Source organism: Sceloporus occidentalis, unplaced genomic scaffold (assembly GCF_023333645.1).
Source record: "Sceloporus occidentalis isolate IW3139 unplaced genomic scaffold, rSceOcc1.0.p SCAF_5, whole genome shotgun sequence".
Lineage (NCBI taxonomy): Eukaryota > Metazoa > Chordata > Lepidosauria > Squamata > Phrynosomatidae > Sceloporus > Sceloporus occidentalis.
The window spans coordinates 19260598-19282599 of NW_028316985.1; the positions used below are offsets into that span (position 1 = coordinate 19260598).

Below are 22002 nucleotides of genomic sequence, written 5' to 3' on the forward strand. Positions count from 1 at the left end.
TCCGTCACATTACCACTCTAAATAGCTTTTAAAAAGGTATAAAGATGGATCTCTTCCAGCAGGCCTTTCCTGAATAGTTCTCTGGCTAACAGAAGGAAAATCTAATTGCTGACCTCTGACTTCACCACAGCTATTGTATTGTTTTTAAATATGTTTTATGTTTAAATTCTACATTGTTTAATTGTATTTTAAGGAGTGGGTGGGTTGACGGTTTGGTCAGTATATTTTAATCTTGTAAGCCGCCTCGACTGTATTTTGTAGCGAGGCGGGATATATATAAATGTTGTTGTTGTTATTATTATTATTATTATTATTATTACTGTTCGCTTAATTCCAAAGGACACAAAATAATTAACAAACAACATAATTATGTGTTCTTCACCTCTGTTTGCAGGATGGCAGCTCTCTGTTCCTTAGCTGTGAGTGACTCCTTGAGCACATCAATGTGTTGCTTGCTATCAGAAAATTGGTTTGTGAGAGTTTCCAATTTGGTCTGTAAGGCCAAAAGCTCTGTGTCTTTGCGTGACAGTTCCTGTTTCACCTGACCAATCTAAAAGAAGAATCAAACACAAGAATACAGACTGTCAACATGTATGCATCACAAAAAATATCCAGAGCCATAATGGACAGAACTGAATATTAGATTAGACAATAATTTATTTCCATCTATTTGAAAGGCAGAGCTTCAAGCTCACTCAGGAAATCAGAAAAAAAAGGAAAGACAGCAGATTTCCCTGAATACATGCTTAAAGAAGTAAGTACAGTCTATTTTGATAGAAAAGAAAATGAACCAAGATACAGTCGGCCCTTCTTATACACAGATTTCTTATGCAAGGATTCAAGCATCCACGGTTTGAAAATGTTCAAAAAAAGTATACATTTCAAATATCAAACCTTGATTTTCCATTTTTTATAAGGGACACCGTTTTGCTATGTCATTACATTTAATGGGACTTGAGCATCCATGGATTTTGTTATCCACAGAGTATCTTGGAACCAAACCCCAGCATATAACAAGGGTCCACTGTAATAGCATATGCCAATATACACACCATGCTACTATTACAAGCCACTAAAGGGAGAATGCCTGACATTTGTAGTAAAGTGAGCATGGCATTTGATCTTTTGTGCTCCTATTTGGGCTGGCAGTGGAGGGTGCCTTCAGGACTGCAGCATGTGTTTGCCGCGGTCCCAAGCCATCTTCGGTGGGGGTGGATTCAAGTCACCCCTTTGTAGCCATTTGTTTCAGCCCCTAGTTAGCCTAAGCAGATCCCACCCCCTGATGGCAGACCCTGAGAAATGTTACACAGGAAGTTTGGGAGCTCTGTTGAATAAAGTGTCTTGATATGCAAAGAGAAGGGGAGATGCCTGAAAGTCAAGAGAAGTACCTTTTATGCGTAGACATACCTTGAAGCAAAGACACAATTTTTAAGATTGCAAAACCTATATTATTCCATAACTTGCAAAATATTATAATCAGATCACATTTGTACACCAGGAGACAACATTAAAAATGGAGTACATCTCTAAAATCTTCAAATGAGAGTTCTTCCAATATAAACATCCAGTTAGAAAGCAGTACAGAAATTTGCGTAAGATCACACATCAGTTTTCATATATAGTAGAAAAATTTTTTGAGTCTCAATAATAGATATATTTGAATATTAACTTTTTATCCTTGAAATGGAAGCTAAATACACTGACTATAATGAATCAGTGTCTAATAACTCATAAAGGAATTACATGCATTTTTAGATTAAACACAGCAGAATACTTTAAGGCACCTCAGTAAATGAAGGCAGCTAAGGTCTACACATCTGCTTATAGCCTCATATTGTACACGAAAATACAGATACAGGCTGACAAAAAGCTAGCCTATCAAGCCAAGGCCATACCAACCAAATTTTAGTATTCATTTTTAAAATGCTCAGCACATTTATCTCAACTCCTGTTTTTAGCACCCTTGAATGAAAGTAAGAATAAACTGCCATAGAGCATAAGAACTCCTTAAGAATCTAAAATCAATTGTGAACTTACATTTGTGAATAACCAGATGCAAACAAAGGACAGATACAGAGCAGTTAGTTTTATTGCTCCTTATAGCTGCAGAGTGTAAGTTAAGCAAAGTGAACTACCCAAGAAAGCTAGCAGAGCCCAAGTGAGTGGCACTGCACACAGAGAAGTCAGTCTTACGGCAGAGACCTCAGTCTGAAGACCAGTCACTTTCTTTTTCAGCTCTTCCCCTTGAGCCTCTTTGGCATATAGCTCTTCCTTCAGTTGTTCTACCTGCCACGACATTGTTATTTTTATATTTATATTATAATGTTGTCCTGTCAGGCTCCCTCAGACAGCAGGGAAAAGATGAACAGAGAGAAGACTGTATCTTTGTCAACATATTCATAAATACAAAAGATCTTGAAAATAACCCTGCCCTCTTTAATTTACATCCAAAAAATATTTTGCATATAATGCAATACAGAGAGGCCATGCCATTATTTAAAACAACCTTCCAAACCACTTTCCAAATTTGCTGGACTCCAAGTCCCATCACCCACAGTATAGTGATTGTGGATGTTGGAAAATGCAATCCAACACATGTGGAGGGCATTGGTTTGGGTTGAGAAAGGCTTATCTAGAATATACCACCAATCCTTTAGCAATTGGATACAGTGTGGTAATTAGAAAAAATTGGAAGGTGGGACAATCAGTGAACTACAGAATCCAGAGGCAAACAATGGTGACAACTGGCAGCCTGAAATGCCTTTTCAAAAGCTTCACATAACATGCCAGCCATGATTGCACCTGGTTCACCCACAGTTATTAATATTAAGGAAACCAACCAATTAGATTATTAAATATACTTTGTGGACCTCTGCATTCAAAAAATTGTCCAGAAACACATGTGGTTACTAACTGGACTGGGGCATTTGGTTGTAATAAGCCTACTGTTACTGACAATATTCAGTACTCTGTGTTTTATTGTCGCTTTAAAACACTTCTTGGACAGAATATAAAAATGATTAAGTAAATAGCTGCCAAACAACATGTGATAATGAATTAATAATAATGGGGACTCAATGATTATTGGGGGAAATTCCAATTCATATTTTTAAAGAAAATCTGAACTGTTTTCCAAATATCTAACATGATGTTGCCTCTGAGCAACTATAATATTCAAAAGATTTTGGGCAAGATATTATCTTCTGCGAACTTTATAGACCTCTTGCCCTTGCCCTTTTCATGTCTTGACTTTCATTTCACTGCTTTCGTCTTAAGATCTTCCATTCACACAATGGCCAGTGATTTTGAACCCAACCGGTCAGATCCCTCACATGTACGTCAAAGCATGAGATATTCATGACAAAACATATATGGCTTTATTTGATTATGCTGAGGTAACTCAATATGGTATGAGCATGCATGTGAGGGCAGATCTGGAATACCAGTCTTGATTAATGTAAGACAAAAGTGCAATTTCTATTATACATTTCTCCCCATTAATCTGTAAGTCCTAAATCTTTTCTATGATTCTGTGACAGAATTAGTTTCTTAGAGGATTCTATTTCATTGTCCAGTAGTCACTTTTTATTCATTACCTTATTCTTCATGAATTTGGAATGGCTACGATACACTTCCATTTGCTTCATTTCTTCCTCACGTTCCTCTGTACTGAGTGCTCCATTTGATTTCAACATCTGGATCTCTTCTTCCAAATCTCGAAGTCCACGCTCCATGGAAGAGATCTTCGAGTCCTTCATACATAAAAAACAATATGTAGTTCAGGCTCTTTTTCATAAACTGGAAACACAACAGAACAGGGAGGATTTGCAACATCCACAATCAGGGTTCTACAATGGCCAAGTCTCAATCTTAGTTGCCTCATAATGTAATATGACTATTTGAAGAATAGCCTCCTCTAACAACTCTAAAGCCCTGACACACTGAAAAAGAAAGAAGAGTGTTTCTTTAGAAAGCTGAGCTGCATGATGTTGGCTTTAAAGTCAAGCACCAGTCCTTCCCTTTTGTTAGGATTCAATTACAGTTTATTAACTCTTATGTGGTCTGTTTCAGTATCTGGTCCATCTCACCTGACAGATAACATGAAGACCTAGAGCTGAGTGAAATCACTATACTGCCGATGCCACATCCCAAATAAAGCTACAATCCAACTTTTTTTAAAAAAATGAAGGACACATAATATACTGCAACTTGCCGCAATAATCTAGACTGCTGTGCTTCAAAATAAAACTTAGCTCCCATTTGTTTCTATATTTATATGAAAGCTTTTGTTCTTAGTAGGGTTTTTGCTGTTTTAAAAGACATCTGTTTTGATTGTTCTGAAGAGCATGAAAACCTAACAGACATCCCTGCTAAGAACTCACATAAGCCTGACCACTGGATATGTATCCCAACAACAACTGAATAATATTAAAAGGTTTGTGACTTTGTTCCTTTCCACAAGAAGGGAAACAAGTATACAATAGGAATGCCATTCGCAAATACAGTTTCAGTCCACACGTAAGTTAACAGACGTTCCTGTCAGTTTGGATCATGAGAAACAATAGTTCAGAAGTAGAGCCTATGGTATGAATGCTGAATTGCCAAGGTTCTCTGGTGTCCCCAAATTAGAGAGAATCTGTAGCAGATGATGTGAGAGACCTCTGCCTAAGACTTTGGAAAGCTACTGCTAGGTGGAGAAATGCTTTATTGGGAAGCTTTCTGTGTTTTTTTCTAGTATGATCAATGGGATTGTGCTACAGCCCAAGTTAATGAAAGAAACAAAACAGATGCAATGAAACCTTTTGCTCTAATTTTACTCCAATGGAAAACATATGTCACCTCGCTAAACCTACCATGACAGACATTTGTGGATGCAACAAGGCTAACTCATAATAACAGTCTCCTTTTGTGCACAGATTTCATATGGCAGGATTATTTTATCAAACCATTCCAGTTGAACCCTGTCATTCTTTTAAGAAAAATGAAAAGAGAGAATCTCTTATACATCACAACTTCAACTAGCTACCCATTGAAAATATGTTAACAGGAATAGAAAGAAATGCAGAGAAATTGGCATGTGCTGTGATCATTCTAAGAAGTCTTTATAATTCTACTCTATACTGGTTGGCAAGGCAAGAATTAAAAAAAACTGAGGTGAGTTGGCAGTTTAGGGCAGCAGTTATAACAGTTAAGTATTTTTATTTTTTTTGTCCTGTCTTGAGTAGCTGGCAAAACAAGTATAGTGCGTTGCTTCTTCAGCCTACCTGAGAAAGAAGAAATGTTCAACACATGCCTCTTGCAACATGGAAGTTCCCTGTAGAAACAGCTATCTTTTCTGTACTTTGGAATGTCTACTACTTACTATAGGTATACTACAATAAACGAAATAGATGTGTGCTTGGGCATTACTTCTTTAAGAGCAAATTTGATATCAGAGGTAGAAATTGTTGGAAGATTTTTGCATTCTTTTCCCCCTCCTTAGACAGCTAAGGATTTCCTGCATGCAAACTCTTCTCTCTCTCTCTCTCTCTCTTATTCAAGCTAACCATGTGATTAAGGTCACACACACACCCCTTGTGACTAACAGACATTCTCTCTCAAAGATTTTCAACTGATTTGTTGCTTTTCCATCTTCATCCTCTCTCAACTTTCTTTGGAAAGATGGCGAGATAAATATTTCTTTTTTCCTTATTCTCTAGCTACATTAGGATATTGCCTTTATGTAAATTATGTAAATAGATTAAAGCCATTAGTAAACTTTTGTTTGAACTTCAAGCTACTTGTGTTGTTTTTAAGTCAGTCTTGGTTCTTAGGGAAGCATAGTTAGACACTCATGCCCTCTGTTCTAGCAGTCAAGGTCTGCTGTCTCAGCCTAGGTTTTTCATTGTCCCGTCCCGGATTTGTCCCTTCTCACTTGCTGCCCCTCACTCCTGGAATCTCCTTCACCCACGAACACAGCTCATCACTTCTTTAACCAGTTTTAAAACTGAGTTGAAGACCATCCTGTTCAGAGAAGCGTTCCCAGGCATTCTGTGACTATTATTTGTTATTTGACGTTTTAATTTTGTTGCCTGCTTTACTTTATCGAACCCTTTCCTGTATTGTTATGTATTATTTATATGTTTTATGCTATTATTTCTTAGATTGTAGGCCATGGGCAGGTTTACTTTATCCATTTTATTGTCTGTATGTACAGCGCTATGTAAATCTACAGAGCTATATAAATAAAGCATAATAACAAGAGCACATTTCTGCTACTCACCTAATTTAAAGCTAGACCCTAACATGTTTGGCGTTGACATTTTTGATATTTAAATATTTTTGTTTCCTTTACAAAGACTGAAGCCTTTGGAAACTTAAATTACTCTACGGAAATAACATAGAAATAATAGAGAGAATCCTCTGCCAAAAAGGGGTAAAAACAGCAGTTCAACATGTTTGAGCAAAGATTTTATTCCAAACTACCAAAACGCAAGTGAAACAATCGGGTGAAATAAGCCTTACAAAAATAATATTTTAAAACTTTCTATAGACCACTCCAAGGTTTCTTCCAAATTCCATCAAGGGATGACTTTGTGTTTAACAATTCTTATTATTTCCATTTTGGTGGCCTAACTTAAAGTTCTAGGCTTTTAAAAAACATGCTGAAGGTAGCTGTTCAGGCTAATCTGATCTCCCTTTTTCTTTTTCTTTTTGCTCTTCACACATGTTCTCTAAGGGATTGTGGAGGTGCTGCTTATCTTGCACTTTGGACAAAAGCACACTATGGGCCTGTACAGACAGGCCAAAATAAAGCTGCTTCGGGTCTCTTTGGAGGTATGTTGTTTAAATGATGCATGCGTCCTAAAAGGCCAGAAGCTGTGCCAAAGCTGTGCTCCAGTCCTTAGGATTCACATTCTCTCAGCCTAAGAAGAAGGCAGGGAAAACCTCTTCTGAATAAATCTTGCCAAAAAAAAAACCCCTGTATGACACAGTCAGCATACGATTAGGTTGACTTCAAGCTCATGACAGCAGTAGCAATAACAGAATTCTTACCTTCATCTCTATAACAGTCTGCAAAGCTTTAGTCTTCGCAGAATCAGGAGCATTTTCAAAGCGACGGTGCATCTCCTGCACAGAAAGAAATTTAAAAATTCTGAATAGAAAAGCATATGATTTCATGCCAAGGATTCTTGCCAAGATTTTTGTCAAGAAAAGTAGGGAGAACTGAGTCTGTTTTTATGAGAAAGTAACACTGATCTTTCACCTTGAACAACCACAGACTGATTGCAATGAACATCAGCACCTTGTTTTATACAGAAGTGAAATATCTTATATATATTTTTCTTTCAAAGCAGCATACACTCAACTGCAAGCAGGTAAGCAATTTAAAAATCTTATTATTTTCTATGATTCCTTATATGGCTTTTTCAAACTTTTATCTTCCTGTGGAATGATAAAAATACTTGTAAAAAAGAGGATTAATATATAACTGCAACAATCTGGTATGTACTTAACAAGCTGATAAAGCATCTGTGACAGTAATACTCCTACATACTCAGAGAGGCAACCACCTAGCAACTAATGACAGTTCCTTCTGCAAAAATGACAAGGGATTATATATTGTTCATCAAAATAGCCAACATGCAATAGGCATAACAGGAACTGCTTATTTTTTTTCCCATTTCTAAAGGACATCTATCCTAATACCTTAAAATTAGAAGGTTGTTTTGTGCCAGAGAACAAAATCTTTATATACTTTATATCTATTTGTATTTTTTTACAATCCTGCAATGTAATATCCATAGACAAGAAGAAACTATTAAAATAATTAGTGCAAAGAAATAGAAGATGACAAAAAGGAAGAACAAGAGAACTCTTTTAAAAGATCTGAGAAAATAAAGCAAAATTCAAACCCAGAGCATGTATGCACACATGTATTTAGTATATGTATACCCTAGCTTTCAACCAAAAAGGCTCCCAAAACAGCAAATAAATCGGCAATTTTCCAGTTCCCTGTTCTCAAGTTCGTTTATGTGTTTGTTGACTTATGGTGACTTATCCCCTGTTGACTTATGGTGATCCTATGAAGAGTTAAAAAAAACAACACATTTAAACAAGTATGACTCACGATCCAAATGTCTAATCCAGGAGTAGGCAACCTTTTTGAGCCAGGGGCCGGGTTGCTGTCCCTCAGACAACTGGGGGGCCGAAGCTGGGGGGGGGGGGAGCTTCCACCCTCCGTGGGTGGGGCCGCGTGCCGGGGGTGGAGCTTCCACCCTCCGGGGGTGGAGCTTCCACCCTCCGGGGGCAGGGCTTTCTCTGCTCCCTTTCCCGACCTCCAGCTGTCTGAGACACAGCTAGAAGTGGGGGGGATTGGGAGACGGGGTGACAGGCGTGCGCCTGCTCCTGCTGCCCTTCCTTGGCCCCCAGCTGCCTCTCAGAGACAGCTGGGGACAAGTAAGGGCCCGTGAGGGGCAGGAGCAACAGGTGCGCGGCCCCTGCTCCTTTCCTCGGGGCTTTGCCAGGCCTAAGGTGTCCTCTGAAGGATACCTCAGGTCTGCCGAAGCCCCGTGGGGAGGAGGAGGACAAGGCCGGCGGCCCCTGCTCCTTTTCTCGGGGCTTCGTCAGACTTGAGGTGTCCTCCGAAGGACACCTCAGGTCTGCCGAAGCCACGCGAGGAGGAAGAGGCATGTGCCCGCCCTCTCCTCCTCGGTCCCTTTCTTCGGCTGAAGGGAAGGGCTTGGGCGCCCGTCCCAGGCCCTTCCCTTCGGGCGAAAGGGCTCCAAGGGGCCTTTTCGGCTGAAGGGAAGGGCTTGGGCAGGCCGCCTCCTGGGCTCCTCCATGGCACTTGCAGCCCCAGGCCCCTCTCTCCGGAGGGAGGCCTGGAGCTCCATGGGCCAAGAAGTAGCCCGTGGAAGCGGCCTACCGCCTCTGCGGGCTCCCCCACGGCCCTTGCAGCCCCAGGCCTCTCTCTCTGGAGGGAGGCCTGGGGCTGCATGGGCCGAGAAGGAGCCCGCGGAAGTCCTCCTCCTCCTTCCTCTTCCTCCCTCCCTCCTCCTCCAGCTCCTTCCTTCCTCCAGCTCCTTCCTTCCTCCCTCCTCCTCCTGCTCCTTCCTCCCTCCCCCCTCCTCCTCTTCCTTCCTTCCTTCCTTCTTTCCTTCCTTCCTTCCTTCCTCCTCCTGCTCCTCCTTCCTTCCTCCTCTTCCTATGCCTTCCTTCCTCCCTCCTCCTCCTACTCCTTCCTTCCTCCTCCTCTTCCCCCGCCCCCTTCCTTCCCTGCCCGCGGCTGCCTGGCAGCCGTCGGAAGAGAAGGATGGGAAGGAGGAGGAGGAAACCCACCCCCTTCCTTCCCTGCCCGCGGCTGTCTGGCAGCCGCGGTAAGGGAAGGAAGGAAGGAGGAGGAGGACCCCTGCCCCCTTCCTTCCCTCTCCACGGCTGCCTGGCAGCTGAGGGAAGGAGGACCCCCGCCCCTTCCTTCCCTGCTAGAGGAGAAGCTCCTCCTCTTGAGGCTGGGTGGCCAATGGGGGCAGGCTGGAGCTGCAACAGCCCGCCCCCTGCCAGCAGCCATTGGCCAGCCAGCCCCAGGAGGAGAAACTCCTCCTATTTAGCCCTGCGCACGGCCCTGCAGGCGCGCGCAGGGCTACAGGAAGCTGCGGGTGGGGGGCGGCGGCGCACTGTCTGCGGCCTGCCCTCCTCTGCGCCACCGCCGCCGCTGCAGTTCCGCCTGCAGCAATCGGCGGCAGGACCAGGCTGAGGCCAGCCCTGCCGCCTCAGCGGGCCAGATGCGGCCCGCGGGCCAGGGGTTGCCTACCCCTGGTCTAATCCATCAAAAGTGCTGAATTTCTAGGATATTATTTCTAAAATATTTTCTATCCTTCTACAGATACATATTTTTCATTATCGTTTTTATTGAGAAAAATGTAGGCTCTCATAAAGTAGGAAGTTAAACTTTGCACAACTGTACTGTACTTGAAACAGGAACAGATGACACTAAAGTATATTTTTAATATGTGGATATTAGAAACTTCCACTGATCTCAAGGGAGTCTCTGTGCATATGAGAACAAAGTATGTAGGTAAAAATCCTGGCACTTGATAACAGCCTTCAAATTGAAGGAACTGAATGATAAATGAAGCTCTAATTAGAAAAACAGATTAAGAGGACTAAAGGAAAAGAGCTACAAAAGAATCACAAGTCACAAAGAAAAATTAGCAAAACAAAATGATCCCTATTACAAAAGTCATCAGTAAAGATATTTAAAGGACACTGCCAAGGTAAGTTCTTAAACTAAGTTCTGTCCTAAACCTGTATTGTTTTATGGGAGAACAAAACAACGCAGTACAGCGTGCCTGCGCCATACGCGGGCGCGCCACACGTGGCCTTGAGCATACGCACTCAAGCCGCGGGGCGCGCGCGGGGCGGCGCGTCCCATTCAATTGTTTCCAATGGGGCTCGAGCATAGGCGGAATTCGCCTTACGCGGAGGGATCCAGAACGGATCCCCCGCGTAAGGCGAGGACGGACTGTATTACCAACATGGTAACTACATTTAAAAGGTGAGATGCTAGCAGTCAAATACCACCATCTCCTGGACACTGAACAGCTACGCAGGAAATACAAATCCAATCCTCTGATGCACCCAGGATGCATCCCCCCACATTCAAAAATGTATCCAGTACCCAAATATGAGGCACTGTGTAGAGTGAGACACTGGAAATCATCCACAACAAGAACTCTTGTATTTGACGTGTTCTCACTTCCATTTTCTTTGGATACCTAAACTATATTTTTAAATGCTCACGACAATGCTAGAAATTTAAGGCTGAATGAAAAGTGTACTGAGAGGGCAGAATTCCTATGGGGGGGGGGCAATGACCTCACATCACTCTCCTCATAATTACATTCTGGGATACAACCAATCTGAGGTCCAAAGAGCACCCTCCTTAAACAAGATGAAGGGGCTGATGAAAAATAAAACTATAAGATGTCATAATTCTGATAGTTCAGTTATATAATGTTTATATTAATCAGACACATTGTCATTAACTATGAGAAATATGGTAGAATTCAAAGATATAGGCATGTTAGTCTGAAGAAACAGTATGTAGAGAGATCTTGTAGCACGTCTGAGACTAACTGAAAGGGGGGAAAAGCATCTGAGGATGTAGACTGAAGCCTAAGAAAGCTCATGCTGCCTACTTCTTTCTTTCAGTTAGTCTCAAAGTTGCTACAGATTTCTCTACATATGAAAAACATGAGAAATGAAGAACTCATTTGTATATGAATCCATCGGGCCTGAAGAGGAAGAGCCCTCCCCTCCCTCCTTCCAACTGTCATCTTCTGGTCTTAGAGGGAGTGAAAGGACAGGCCCAACGCCATCGGGCCCAGCCTCGATCAAGAAAAAGAGCCCTCCCTCCAGTCCATCTGCCTTGGTCCAGGCCTCAGAGGGAGAGAAGAACGCTGGACCTGATCCCCTCCCCCCCTCACCATTCCCTTCTCCTTTTGTGTCGTGTCTTTTTAGACTGTAAGCCTGAGGGCAGGGAACCGTCTATTATCCCTTCTGTTGTAAGCTGCCTGGATTCCCAGTGATTGGGCGGCATATAAATAAATCCTATTATTATTATTATTATTATTATTATTATTATTATTATCATTATTATTTATTACCTTATCTGGGTACCTCAGGAGTTAAACTGGAGAGAGTCTCTAAGAATTCTACTCCTCCTCCCCCAAATTTTAACACGATAGAAAAAGACAAGACTAGGATTGTAATATCAATAGTGGGACAGTCTCCCCACTGCCACTGAGAAATAGCTATAATGGCCTCGAGCAGCCTCAGAGATGATGTGCATCCTCATGACTCATCATTGTAAGTCTCATCATATCATGAGGCTGCACATCTGATTTCAGTCAGGCAGCTCCACTTATTCCTAGTATAAAAGAATCTTTTATCTTGGGCATGCAACCTTAGAGGATATACATGTTTTGACTACCCCTTTTTTGCTGCTTTGATAACTAAATTTCTGGGCCACTTTAGGCACTCTTTGAGGAAAATTATTCTCTCTGGAAACATTTCAATAAGATTTCAAGTACTTGTTTGTTACAGAATTTATTTCAATTGATGAAAGGAAGGCACGCCACCTTATTTCTTCCTTACTTCTTAGAAGCTTCCAGTACCACTGGCTATGATTTTATTTTTCCCAAACAGGCTCTACAGATTAGAAACTGGAAGTATGCTGTTCCACCGGTTAAGTTCCCACCTTAAATCAGACCCTGCTCTGCTATGAATCTGGGTGAGGTGGTTTCCTCAGGCAACTGAGTGCCAAAAGGAGTAAATTCAGTGTCCTCTACCCTACTCCTGGAGGGTTCCTGCTGCTCTAGAGAGCTGTTGCTCTGGGCAGCTCACCAGAAACAGTACAGACAATTTTCCTGGCTGCTTCCCCCATAATTCCTTGGCTACAAAGACCCTAGGCATTCAAGAATCAGGCAAATCTATGTACAACTCGCCTCTGCTCAGTGGCCACCATGGCCACACCATCACCTCCTCTGATAATAATGATGATGACAACGATGTGCAGCACCGCACGTGTGCCACTCCCCTGACATCACTTAGGACATCACTACAGAAATAATCCAGTTTGAGAACACCGACTGCCCTAGTTCAGTGCTAGGGAATCCTGGGAACCGAAGCGTATTGTGGCATCAGAGCTCTTTGAAAGAGAAGGCTAAATGTCTCACAAAACTACAGTTCCCGGAATTCCCAGCACTGAGCCAGGACAGTTAAAGCAGTCTCAAACTTAATTATTTCTACAGTGTATTTTGGACCTTAGTTATCCCCACTGGTGTTCTTTTAAATCTACCTGTAAATGCTTGGTGAAGAGTAGTATAAAATAACTAAAATAAATAAATTCAGCATTTATTTAGAGCTTCTCAGATAGACTATTGGAATGTGGCATCATTAATACGCCAGTGATATCCAGTTTTTTAAAAATATTTATTTATTTATTTATTTTGTATGCTATTTTTCTCACAGAGTGGGACCCAAGATAGCTCCCAGAGAGAATCAGTTCAAAACCTTCACAATGTATTTTTTAAAAAAGCAATTAAAATAGCCAAATAAAACAGTGTGAAATCATGTGTGCAGAGGGACCTCAAGATCACTGGTCTGTCCGCAGCCTCAAACTTTGTAGAACAAATAAATAACTTGCACTCTGCAGTTTTATTCCCACTTCATAGTCACATTACAGGGAAGGGGACAGAATCTCCTTCTACAGGAGACTGCCTGGAACTTGAAATCTTTAATAATGGTCCTGTGATGTGTTCCATCAACCAAAAAACATGGTCTGAAACACACTGCAGAAAAAAATCCCATTTGAGACAGCTTTAACTGCCCTGTCTTAGTGCTAGGGAATCCTGTGAATAGTAGGTTATTGTGGCACCAGAGCTCTCTGACAGAGAAGGCTTAAATGTCTCACAAAAGTACAGTTCCCAGAATTCCCAAGCATTGAGCTAGGGCAATTAAAGTGGTCTCAAACTGGATTACTTCTGCAGTGTTTTGTACCAATGTGCAGGAGATATGACATTTGCTTCAGTATGGCAACTGCATAGCTACCATCTTTTACTGATGCCAAGATTTCTCTCTGTTCTTCTAAATACAGGTAGATGTTCATTTTCAATTTTCCAGTAACATTACCGTATATACTCGACTATAAGTCGACCTCATGTATAAGTCGAGGGCAAATTTTAAGGACAAAATTATGGATTTTGATATGACCCTTGGATAAGTCAAGGGCAAAACTTAGGGACACGTAAAAAAAGAATTTAAATGATGAAGCAAAGGAAAACAATGACAAAGAATCTACAAAATTATGGCAAGCATAACTGTTTTGACTTACATTAAAGGCTGGATGGAAGAGAGAGTAGAGGGAGGTCAGTGCTTCCAGGACAGATTGCCCTCTTGCCTTTCTTAATAAGATCGTTCCATTCTTATTAAGAGTTAAAGTATAGTATTTACATTGACCCATGGATAAGTTGACCTAGGTTTTTGGGGGTCAATTTTTTGACCAAAATTTCTAGACTTATACATGAGTATATACAGTGATAAATATAAAGCAGTATCATTAATTATTCAGGCAAGTAATATATTTATGTACAGAAAAAGAGTAAATACAGCTTGTCAGTCTGCAAAAATAAGTTCCTACTCGTCAATGTCAATTTTCCTTCCTGTAGTCTGAGGACAGCTAAAGCACTACAAGGGGAAGTCCCATGCATGTGTGGCTTATCTTATTTTCAGATTTGTGCTCCTGGCTGCTACTTGAAATCCACACACTCTGAATCAAAAGCAAGCCTCCACAGCCTAATATTTTGAATTTCACCTTTCTATCTGTGGTAGAACATGTTTAACTATTTTGATATTACTGACAGATACATCTGGGCCTCCTGCCTACATACATTCACACTCACAGAATGTGTTGAATGTTATAATGAATGATTATCATCCAAATGAATTATATATAGTAAGTGAGTCTGCAATCAGACAAAATCCTTATATCTGTGCCTCAGATGCAACTTCTCTACGCTTCAACAGATATAAGGAAAGAGAAAGGTGCTTGTTCTTAACACTATCTCAAATAAAATTAGGAGGGAAGTAAATTAAGGTCCAAAACACACTGCAGAAATAATCCAGTTTGAGACCACGTTAACTGCCCTGGCTCAGTGCTAGTGAATTGTGGGAACTGTAGTTTATTGTGGCACCAGAGCAGTCTGAAAAAGAAGGCTAAATGTCTCCCAAAAGTACAGTTCCCAAAATTCCCTAGCATTGAGCCAGGGCAGTTAAAGTGGTTTCGAACAGGATTATTTATCAAGTGTGTTTTGGATTTAAGACAAGGTTAAGATGGAGCAAATTTACTCTGTTTATAACTTTATTCAATCCTTCACACAATTCATTTAAAACTAAGGAGACTTAATATACATGCAATACATCTTTAGTTAAAAATTAGACATCACATCATAAGGGTGAAAAATAAACAATATATAGGAACATATTATTTCAGGAAAAAATAGATTAACTGTACAGAGGCTTGAAGTGTATCTAAAAAGAATGGCCAATGAGGAATCTGCTAAAAACAGGATTAAAAACAGACCCTCCATATATGAACATCTACTCACCTCCCTTAGTAAGTTGTTTTCCTTTTCTTTTTGCTCCAACAAAGTTTCCAGGTGGTGCACATGCATTTCTGCTTCAGCCAACCGTCTTGTCCTCTCATGATCTTCCTCTGTGGCTTTTGCCGACAGCCCCTTGCTCTGCAGCATTTCCAATAACTTTTTGATGGATTCATCACGAGCATTTAAGGTCTGCTTCTGAGTTTCAATGCGCAACTCCATTTCTTCTAAAGTTTTGCGTAACAAAAAGAGTTCCTTGGCCTGGCGTTCATGCTCTGTATGAAGCCGCTGGAAATTCTCCTCTGTAAGCTCTGTCATAAATGGTTCACTGGATCTACTGGTGCTGTCTTGTTGGAAAAGCTGGTTCAGATCCCTCTGGATCCTAAGCTCATCCTGAAGAGCTTGGATTGTCATCTGCATATGCTGAAAACAGATATACAAATCAGTGAATTGACCACATCAAAAGAGAAACAGATTTAAGAAAACCAGCTCAAAGAAATATACCACAGAAAGAAACCAACTTTTTGTATAGCAAATATTACTTTCCAAACATTGAGATAACATTTTTTACAATAAAAAAAAATCCAGAGTGGGGAACTGTTCCAGCTCTGAGGGTGGATTGTCTTCTCAACCACATAACTGCAAGGGAACAGATGTTGTCAAATGGTTATGTTCAATTGTCCCTCAGTGCTAGTCATGGCAGTCATGCTTTAGGAAAGGCTTGTGGGCCTCTCAAGCAGCAGCATGTTTACCAACATGGTCTCTTTGCCAAAGACATAAGGAGAAAGCTAGTAGTTACCAGGCTGAGCAACTGGAGGATGTGGATGTGATGCAGGGACAGGTGAGTGCCACAACGTATATTCTAGATCTTTATGTCTCTCAGTTCATAAAACAGGCCAGAGGGCGACTAGGTGAATAGGTAAAGGGCATGGTGAACAGATGAAACAGATTGTCTAGATCCATTTCTATATGGCTATGGGACAGAGCTGGCTTTCGTTGCCTTATGGATGACCTATGCCAGGAAATTGAATGGGGAAATGTGTCCGTTAGGCATCTGCTGGACCTCTCAGTGGCTTTCAGTACCAATGATCATGGTATCTTTCAGGGCCTCCTCACTAGGATGGGACTTGGAAGCATTGTATTACATTCACTCTATTCTTTACTAGAGGGGATTCCTGTTCAGTTCCTTGGTAATCAGCCTGTGGAGTCCCTTAGGGTTACTCAATGCCATTTAATACATAAATGAATCTGTTGAAAGGGGTGTGTGTGTGTCAGGAATTGTGGGTTCAGATGCATCCAGTACATTGATGTCACCCAGGTCTATTTCTCATTTCCACCTAATTTGATGGAAGCTGTTTCTGTGCTAAACCAATATCATTCAGTCAGTAATGGATGGGATGAGGACGAATAAATTGAAGCTTAATCCAGGCAAGACAGTTATCTGTTCAGATGAAAGGCAGATCAGAGAACAAGGATTCTGCCTAAGCTGGATAAAGTTACACTCTCTCTGAAGATGGAGATTTGCAATTTGGGTATATCTCTGAATTCAAACTTGAGTCTGGAGGCCCAGGTTTCTATGGTGCCAGGAGTACATTTGTACAGTTAAAGCAAGCTCACCAGCTGAGCCTGTTCCTGGAAATATCTGATCTGATGACACATGTCTTGGTTTACTCTACATGCAACTGCCTTTGAAAAATGCTGAGAAAGTTGAGTTGGCCCGAAGTGCTGCAGTCAAATTGTTAACTGAGGCTGGCTATAATTCTACAGTGGCAACAAATACACTGGCTGCTAGTTTCTTTCTAAATACAATTAAAGTGCTTGTTATACATATAGCTCAGATTCAGGTTATCTGAACAAACCCACCTTCCTAATGAGCCTGCCCAGGCTTTATGATCTTGACCTTCCCTTATCTCCATCTCCTATGAAGGATCCCAGAATACTGATAGAACACATAAGACAACCATCTTGGTTGCTGCACCCAAACTCTGGAACTCTCTCACTGGGGAGGCTGCTTGTTTCCTTACTACCCTCCCTTCAGTGAGTGAAAACATTTCTGTTCTAATGGGCTTTTAGGAATAGGATTTTTAATGGTTTGAGATTATGCTGGCTTTCTTTTTTTAACAGGCTAGTTTTAAAGGGTTTTAATTCTATGAATTATTTAATTACGTTTTACCAATAACCTAACAAAACCAAAAAAAAAAAACCCAAACCCCAATTTATGAAATAGTACATTTTTAATTATGCATTTCTAAGTGCTTTTAACTGCATTTGTTTTAACTTTGTAAGCTGCCTTGAGTCCCAGTATTGGGTGAAAAGCAAAATATCCATGAATTATCAAGAAGAAGAAGAAGAAGAAGAAGATTTAAGCTTGTCTCACTGTTATGGTAAAGGTGTGGATATATAGGTAATTTTTGACAAAGGAGTAGAACTACTTTAGGAATTATCCAGGTATGACAGAAGATGCACATTAGCCCAAATAAGCCATAGCATAGATACTTGTAGACTTTTCATTAGTGTAAAACATAGAGTACAGTACTTGAAATACTCAATACAATTGACTTTTACTTGAAGGATTAGTGCTATTAACCTTCTGAACTGTTACTAGTTACAATACAGCTCTCAGCAGATATGTGTGTTGAGTGTGTGTGTGTGTGTGTGAGAGAGAGAGAGAGAGAGAGAGCGAGCGAGAGAGAGCGCATGCACAATGGCAACGATCACAATAAACTCTAGATGTATTACAATGAACTAGGACCACTAAGAAAACACATTCATTGCCTCTTTGCTCATGCAAACCTGCATATATAAAGCTAGGCAGATATATAAATGCAACTAATGTGTTCTAAAAAGATTGCTAATGATTCCAAGAAATAGAATGCTCTGAATACACACTGGAGGCAAGAGACTGCCTAAGATTCCATGCTGACATTGTTTCATCTCACACATAAAATCTCACACAAGGAGAAACATATACTGGTGTCCCACAAGGCTAAATTATGTAGAACCTGCTGACTCCTAAACACATTGCACATTAACTTTATAATTGTTCTAGGATACTGTGACTTCTATTCGTACAGAAATGTGAGGATTATTTTTTATAGTGTTTCAAGTTTCATTTAGAAGCAAAGCTATATTAATAGGATTTCATTTAACCAGCAGTCCCACAAACCAATTGCATTTAAGGGGGTTCTTATACTGAGTTATCTCAAAGGCAGCAGAAAAGCAAGGGATTAAAAATTCTACAGATAATTAGCTTGCCAGTAGTACATTTGTCAACTCTATTAAGCTCAAGAAAATGATTCAGTTTACCTTAAGTGTGGGTGTGTCAGTGAATAAACAAAAAATACAGTGGGCTCTTTGTATCTGCTGGGGTTAGGTTCCAATCAATCAATCAATCAATCAATCATCATTTATTGTGGTCAATGACCATATTGAGGGATTAGGTTCCAGGATCCCATGTGAGTAACAAAATCAGTGGATGCTCAAGTCCCATTAAATACAACAGCATAGTGGTATGGTGTTCCTTATATAAAATGGCAAAATCAAGGTTTGGTTTTTGAGTTATCTATTTAAAAAATATTTTCAAACTGTGGTTAGTTGAATCTGCGGATAAAGAATTCATGGATATGGAGGGATGACTGTACAGCCACTAAATAGCCTCCTGACATTTCACAAATCCTTGTCTCTCTCCCCAACATCACACCTGTCTCCAGCCTTGTAGAAAGGTATGTACAGGTATGGGCTCTCAGGACAGAGCTGCATGTGAGTGGCTGCAGCAATAAAGATGCATCTGTGCTTCAAATGAAGAGTTGGCTGGTCAAATTTAAACATGTTATTGACAAGTATTCTTGTATTCCAAAATCCAAAAAGAAATCCCAACTGCAAAACTCTTCTGGCCCCAAGCATTTCAAATAAAAGGTAATCATCCTGCACATCCATGGCACAGTATGCAAACAAAATCTCTTAATATAACCTGATTTCCTACTGACTATGTACCCCTGTGGGTTCTTTGTTTTTGCAGCTCTTGATGCTCCTATCTACCACCAACAGAATGGCACCAAGATCTCTAGCCCTCTCACACACACTACTTTCTGCCTTCTCTTCCTTTTCAAAAAGATATGAGATACTCTGCAATGTAGAAGCTCTACAGTGAAAAAGGGTGAACTCTGACATGGTCATGAACCATAAAGCTGCCACCTTATTTGCTATGAAATTGCATCATTGTCAAAGTTAAAAAGATATTATCAATTTAAGGCAGTGGTTATATGTCTGTTTTATAGCTACACAGTAGTATTCAGAAAACAAAGCTTTACACAAACTAATCCAGATGAAGATAAAAACAATATATCTGAAGTAGAAAAGTGCCTCTTCAGGACAGAAGCCAAGAACACTTTTACTACTTTTGGAAAAACTCCAAAAGAAAATTCTAAAATCCATGTTGGTTTATCTTTATTAAGCCAACTTAAAAACCCCAAAATATAGCACAACATTTTGAGTTCTTCAAAATGCTTAATCAGGCTCAGTGGCTAACAAAGAATGCACTAGGTGTGAAGCGGGTGAAAGGAGTGATGTCTAAGTCTGTAAATCCACATTTATTCATTGTCTTGGAACTGGAAGAGAAGAGGAATGCAAACAAGTCACGCTCTAAAGTCCTACGATAGTTTCAGTTTATGCTGAGACATAAACTGAAGACAAAATTAACAACAGTAAATACTCCATTTGTGAAAATATAAAACCAATGCTTTTTCTTAATGTGTTCGGCCCTAGGCAAAAGCACAGAATCCAGAATTGATACATTTGGAATATACTCAAATGTCACAGAAGAACAATCCAACAGTTCCGGGATTCCTATCACTCACCTTGCTTTTTTACTCTTAAAAATCCCTCCCTGGATTAAATACTCAGGCCACAAGGTGACCTCTATATCAGACAAGCGAATGAGTTTCTTGTAGGGATCAGTCTGCTAAGGCATGATAAATTCTTCTCATTTAATTCTTAAATGAAAATATATCCAGGCAGATACACTTGAATTAAATGGTTAAGGAAAACAAAGTACTGTATTGTTTTCCCCCGAGCTCTTTTCACACTCTCAATTCCTATCAAACTAAGGTTCCTCATCAACCCAATCTCAACTGTTCCTCAAAATTTAATCCAATCTTCTTAAAATTCAATCCATTCCTATTTGCCCCCTGTCCTTACCTCTATTTCTAACCAGCCCTATCTGACAGCTTGACAGACAAGCCTCTAGCTTTATGCTCCTTCCCCCATAGGTCCCCTTTTCACAGCACTTCCGAAGGTTGCGATTGCTTGAGTAATGCTAGCCAAGGTTAATAATTTAACCTTTCTTCACACTCCTAATTTAAGACAAGACAGTTTCTAAGTCTATAGTGCCCAACCAATTAAATGAAAACACAGGTCATCAGGATCTAGAATAATCTACTATATAACAGACTCCGAAAATAATGAAACACCACTTACTGTCTACTACAGGGTGCAGGTAAAACTACCTGAAGCATTCAATGGTCTACAGTCTATTCTGGATAATGGGGCTTCCCTCTTACAAATGGGTGACAGGTGTACACTTCTTCCAATCTTGTAACAGCTACTTGTCAGTAACTGGTCACACAGCAATGATGCAGATGCTGAAAGCAGGCCTTTGCCAGACCCACATGCTAAGTCTGTCTCCATGTCTTTTCTGACAATGTCACCCACAATGTGAGAGGTTCTTATCTTCCAGACTGGTACATGCTATCAATTGCAAACAATACCCAAATAAATGCATTCTATGTAAGAGAAAGTTTCTATGCAAAAGAATAAATGTTCACATTTGATACCAGAAACAGAAATATCCAAAACTCAGTGGAGGTCTGTAATACTGGTGTCCAAGATGTGATTGCAGAATCAATTGTCACCAGTAATAAGCAATCAAAGAGACTGTAAGCAACAAGAAATGAAACAGGAATCAAGGCCATTCCACTAGTCCTGCTGACTGCTTGCTATTTTCTTTTTTCTTCCCTTTCCATTTTTTCTTTTTGTGTCATATCCTTCAAGACTGTAGCTTTAAGAAGTGGTAACGTACTATGTTTTCCCCTCATTTTCTCACATTTTCTAGTTTCCTTTCTTTCAGATGTCCTGTCCAGCAGAGCTGTTTAGGGTGGTAAGGGAACTGACACAGGTTCCACCTGTGCAGAACCCTTTACTTAACCCGACAACAGCCTGCTGTGATGTTTTTAACAACTACTTCACAGATAAAATCTCTCAGATAAGAGCCGACCTGGATGTCGGGATTGTCGCAGAATCGACTGATGAGGTGTCCAGTAAACCCATTATTGAGGTTAAACTGGATCAGTTTGAGTTTGTGAATACCGATGACGTGAACAAGATCCTTGGAAATGTGAAGACGACGACATGTCCCCTCAATCCCTGCCCATCATAGTTGGCCGTCCAGGGGGGTGATGCCTTGATGGCATTTCTTAGAGATATCATCAATGCATCCCTTAGGAAAGGTTGTGTTCCAACTTGCTTAAAAGAGGTGGTTGTTAGACCGCTCCTGAAAAAACCTTCCCTGGACCCCCTGGATCTGAAGAACTACAGCCCTGTATCCCATCTTCCATTTTTGAGCAAGGTGAACGAGAGGGCTTTTGCCCTTCAACTCCAAGTCATCTTGGATGAAACCGATTATCTAGACGCATTTCAAACCGGCTTCAGGACAGGATATGGGGTGGAGACTGCCATGGTTGCTCTGGCTGACGATCTTCGTCTAGGCATTGACAGAGGAAGCGTGACCCTGTTGGTGCTTCTAGACCTCTCAGCGGCCTTTGACACAATAGATCACAACATCCTCTTGGAATGCCTGGGAGAG

The 22002-nt window shown here is 40.7% G+C and overlaps 1 protein-coding gene across 9 annotated transcripts in view; it reads right to left on the reverse strand.

The window, feature by feature from the left end:
• The window catches only part of LOC149311727 (ELKS/Rab6-interacting/CAST family member 1), a 266847-nt gene that overhangs the window by 217773 nt on the left and 27072 nt on the right, over window positions 1–22002 (reverse strand). For 5 of the 9 annotated variants that reach the window (XM_089527772.1, XM_089527771.1, XM_089527775.1 and 2 more), the window contains exons 3-6: window positions 15150–15566; window positions 7036–7110; window positions 3597–3752; window positions 383–550 (exon numbers count right to left, since the gene is read on the reverse strand). In XM_089527772.1, the coding sequence (XP_089383898.1) occupies window positions 383–550; window positions 3597–3752; window positions 7036–7110; window positions 15150–15566 (816 nt within the window). Of the gene's footprint in view, window positions 1–382; window positions 551–2202; window positions 2287–3596; window positions 3753–7035; window positions 7111–15149; window positions 15567–22002 lie in introns of all 9 variants that reach the window. The other 4 variants (XM_089527770.1, XM_089527768.1, XM_089527769.1 and 1 more) reach the window with 1 other exon arrangement.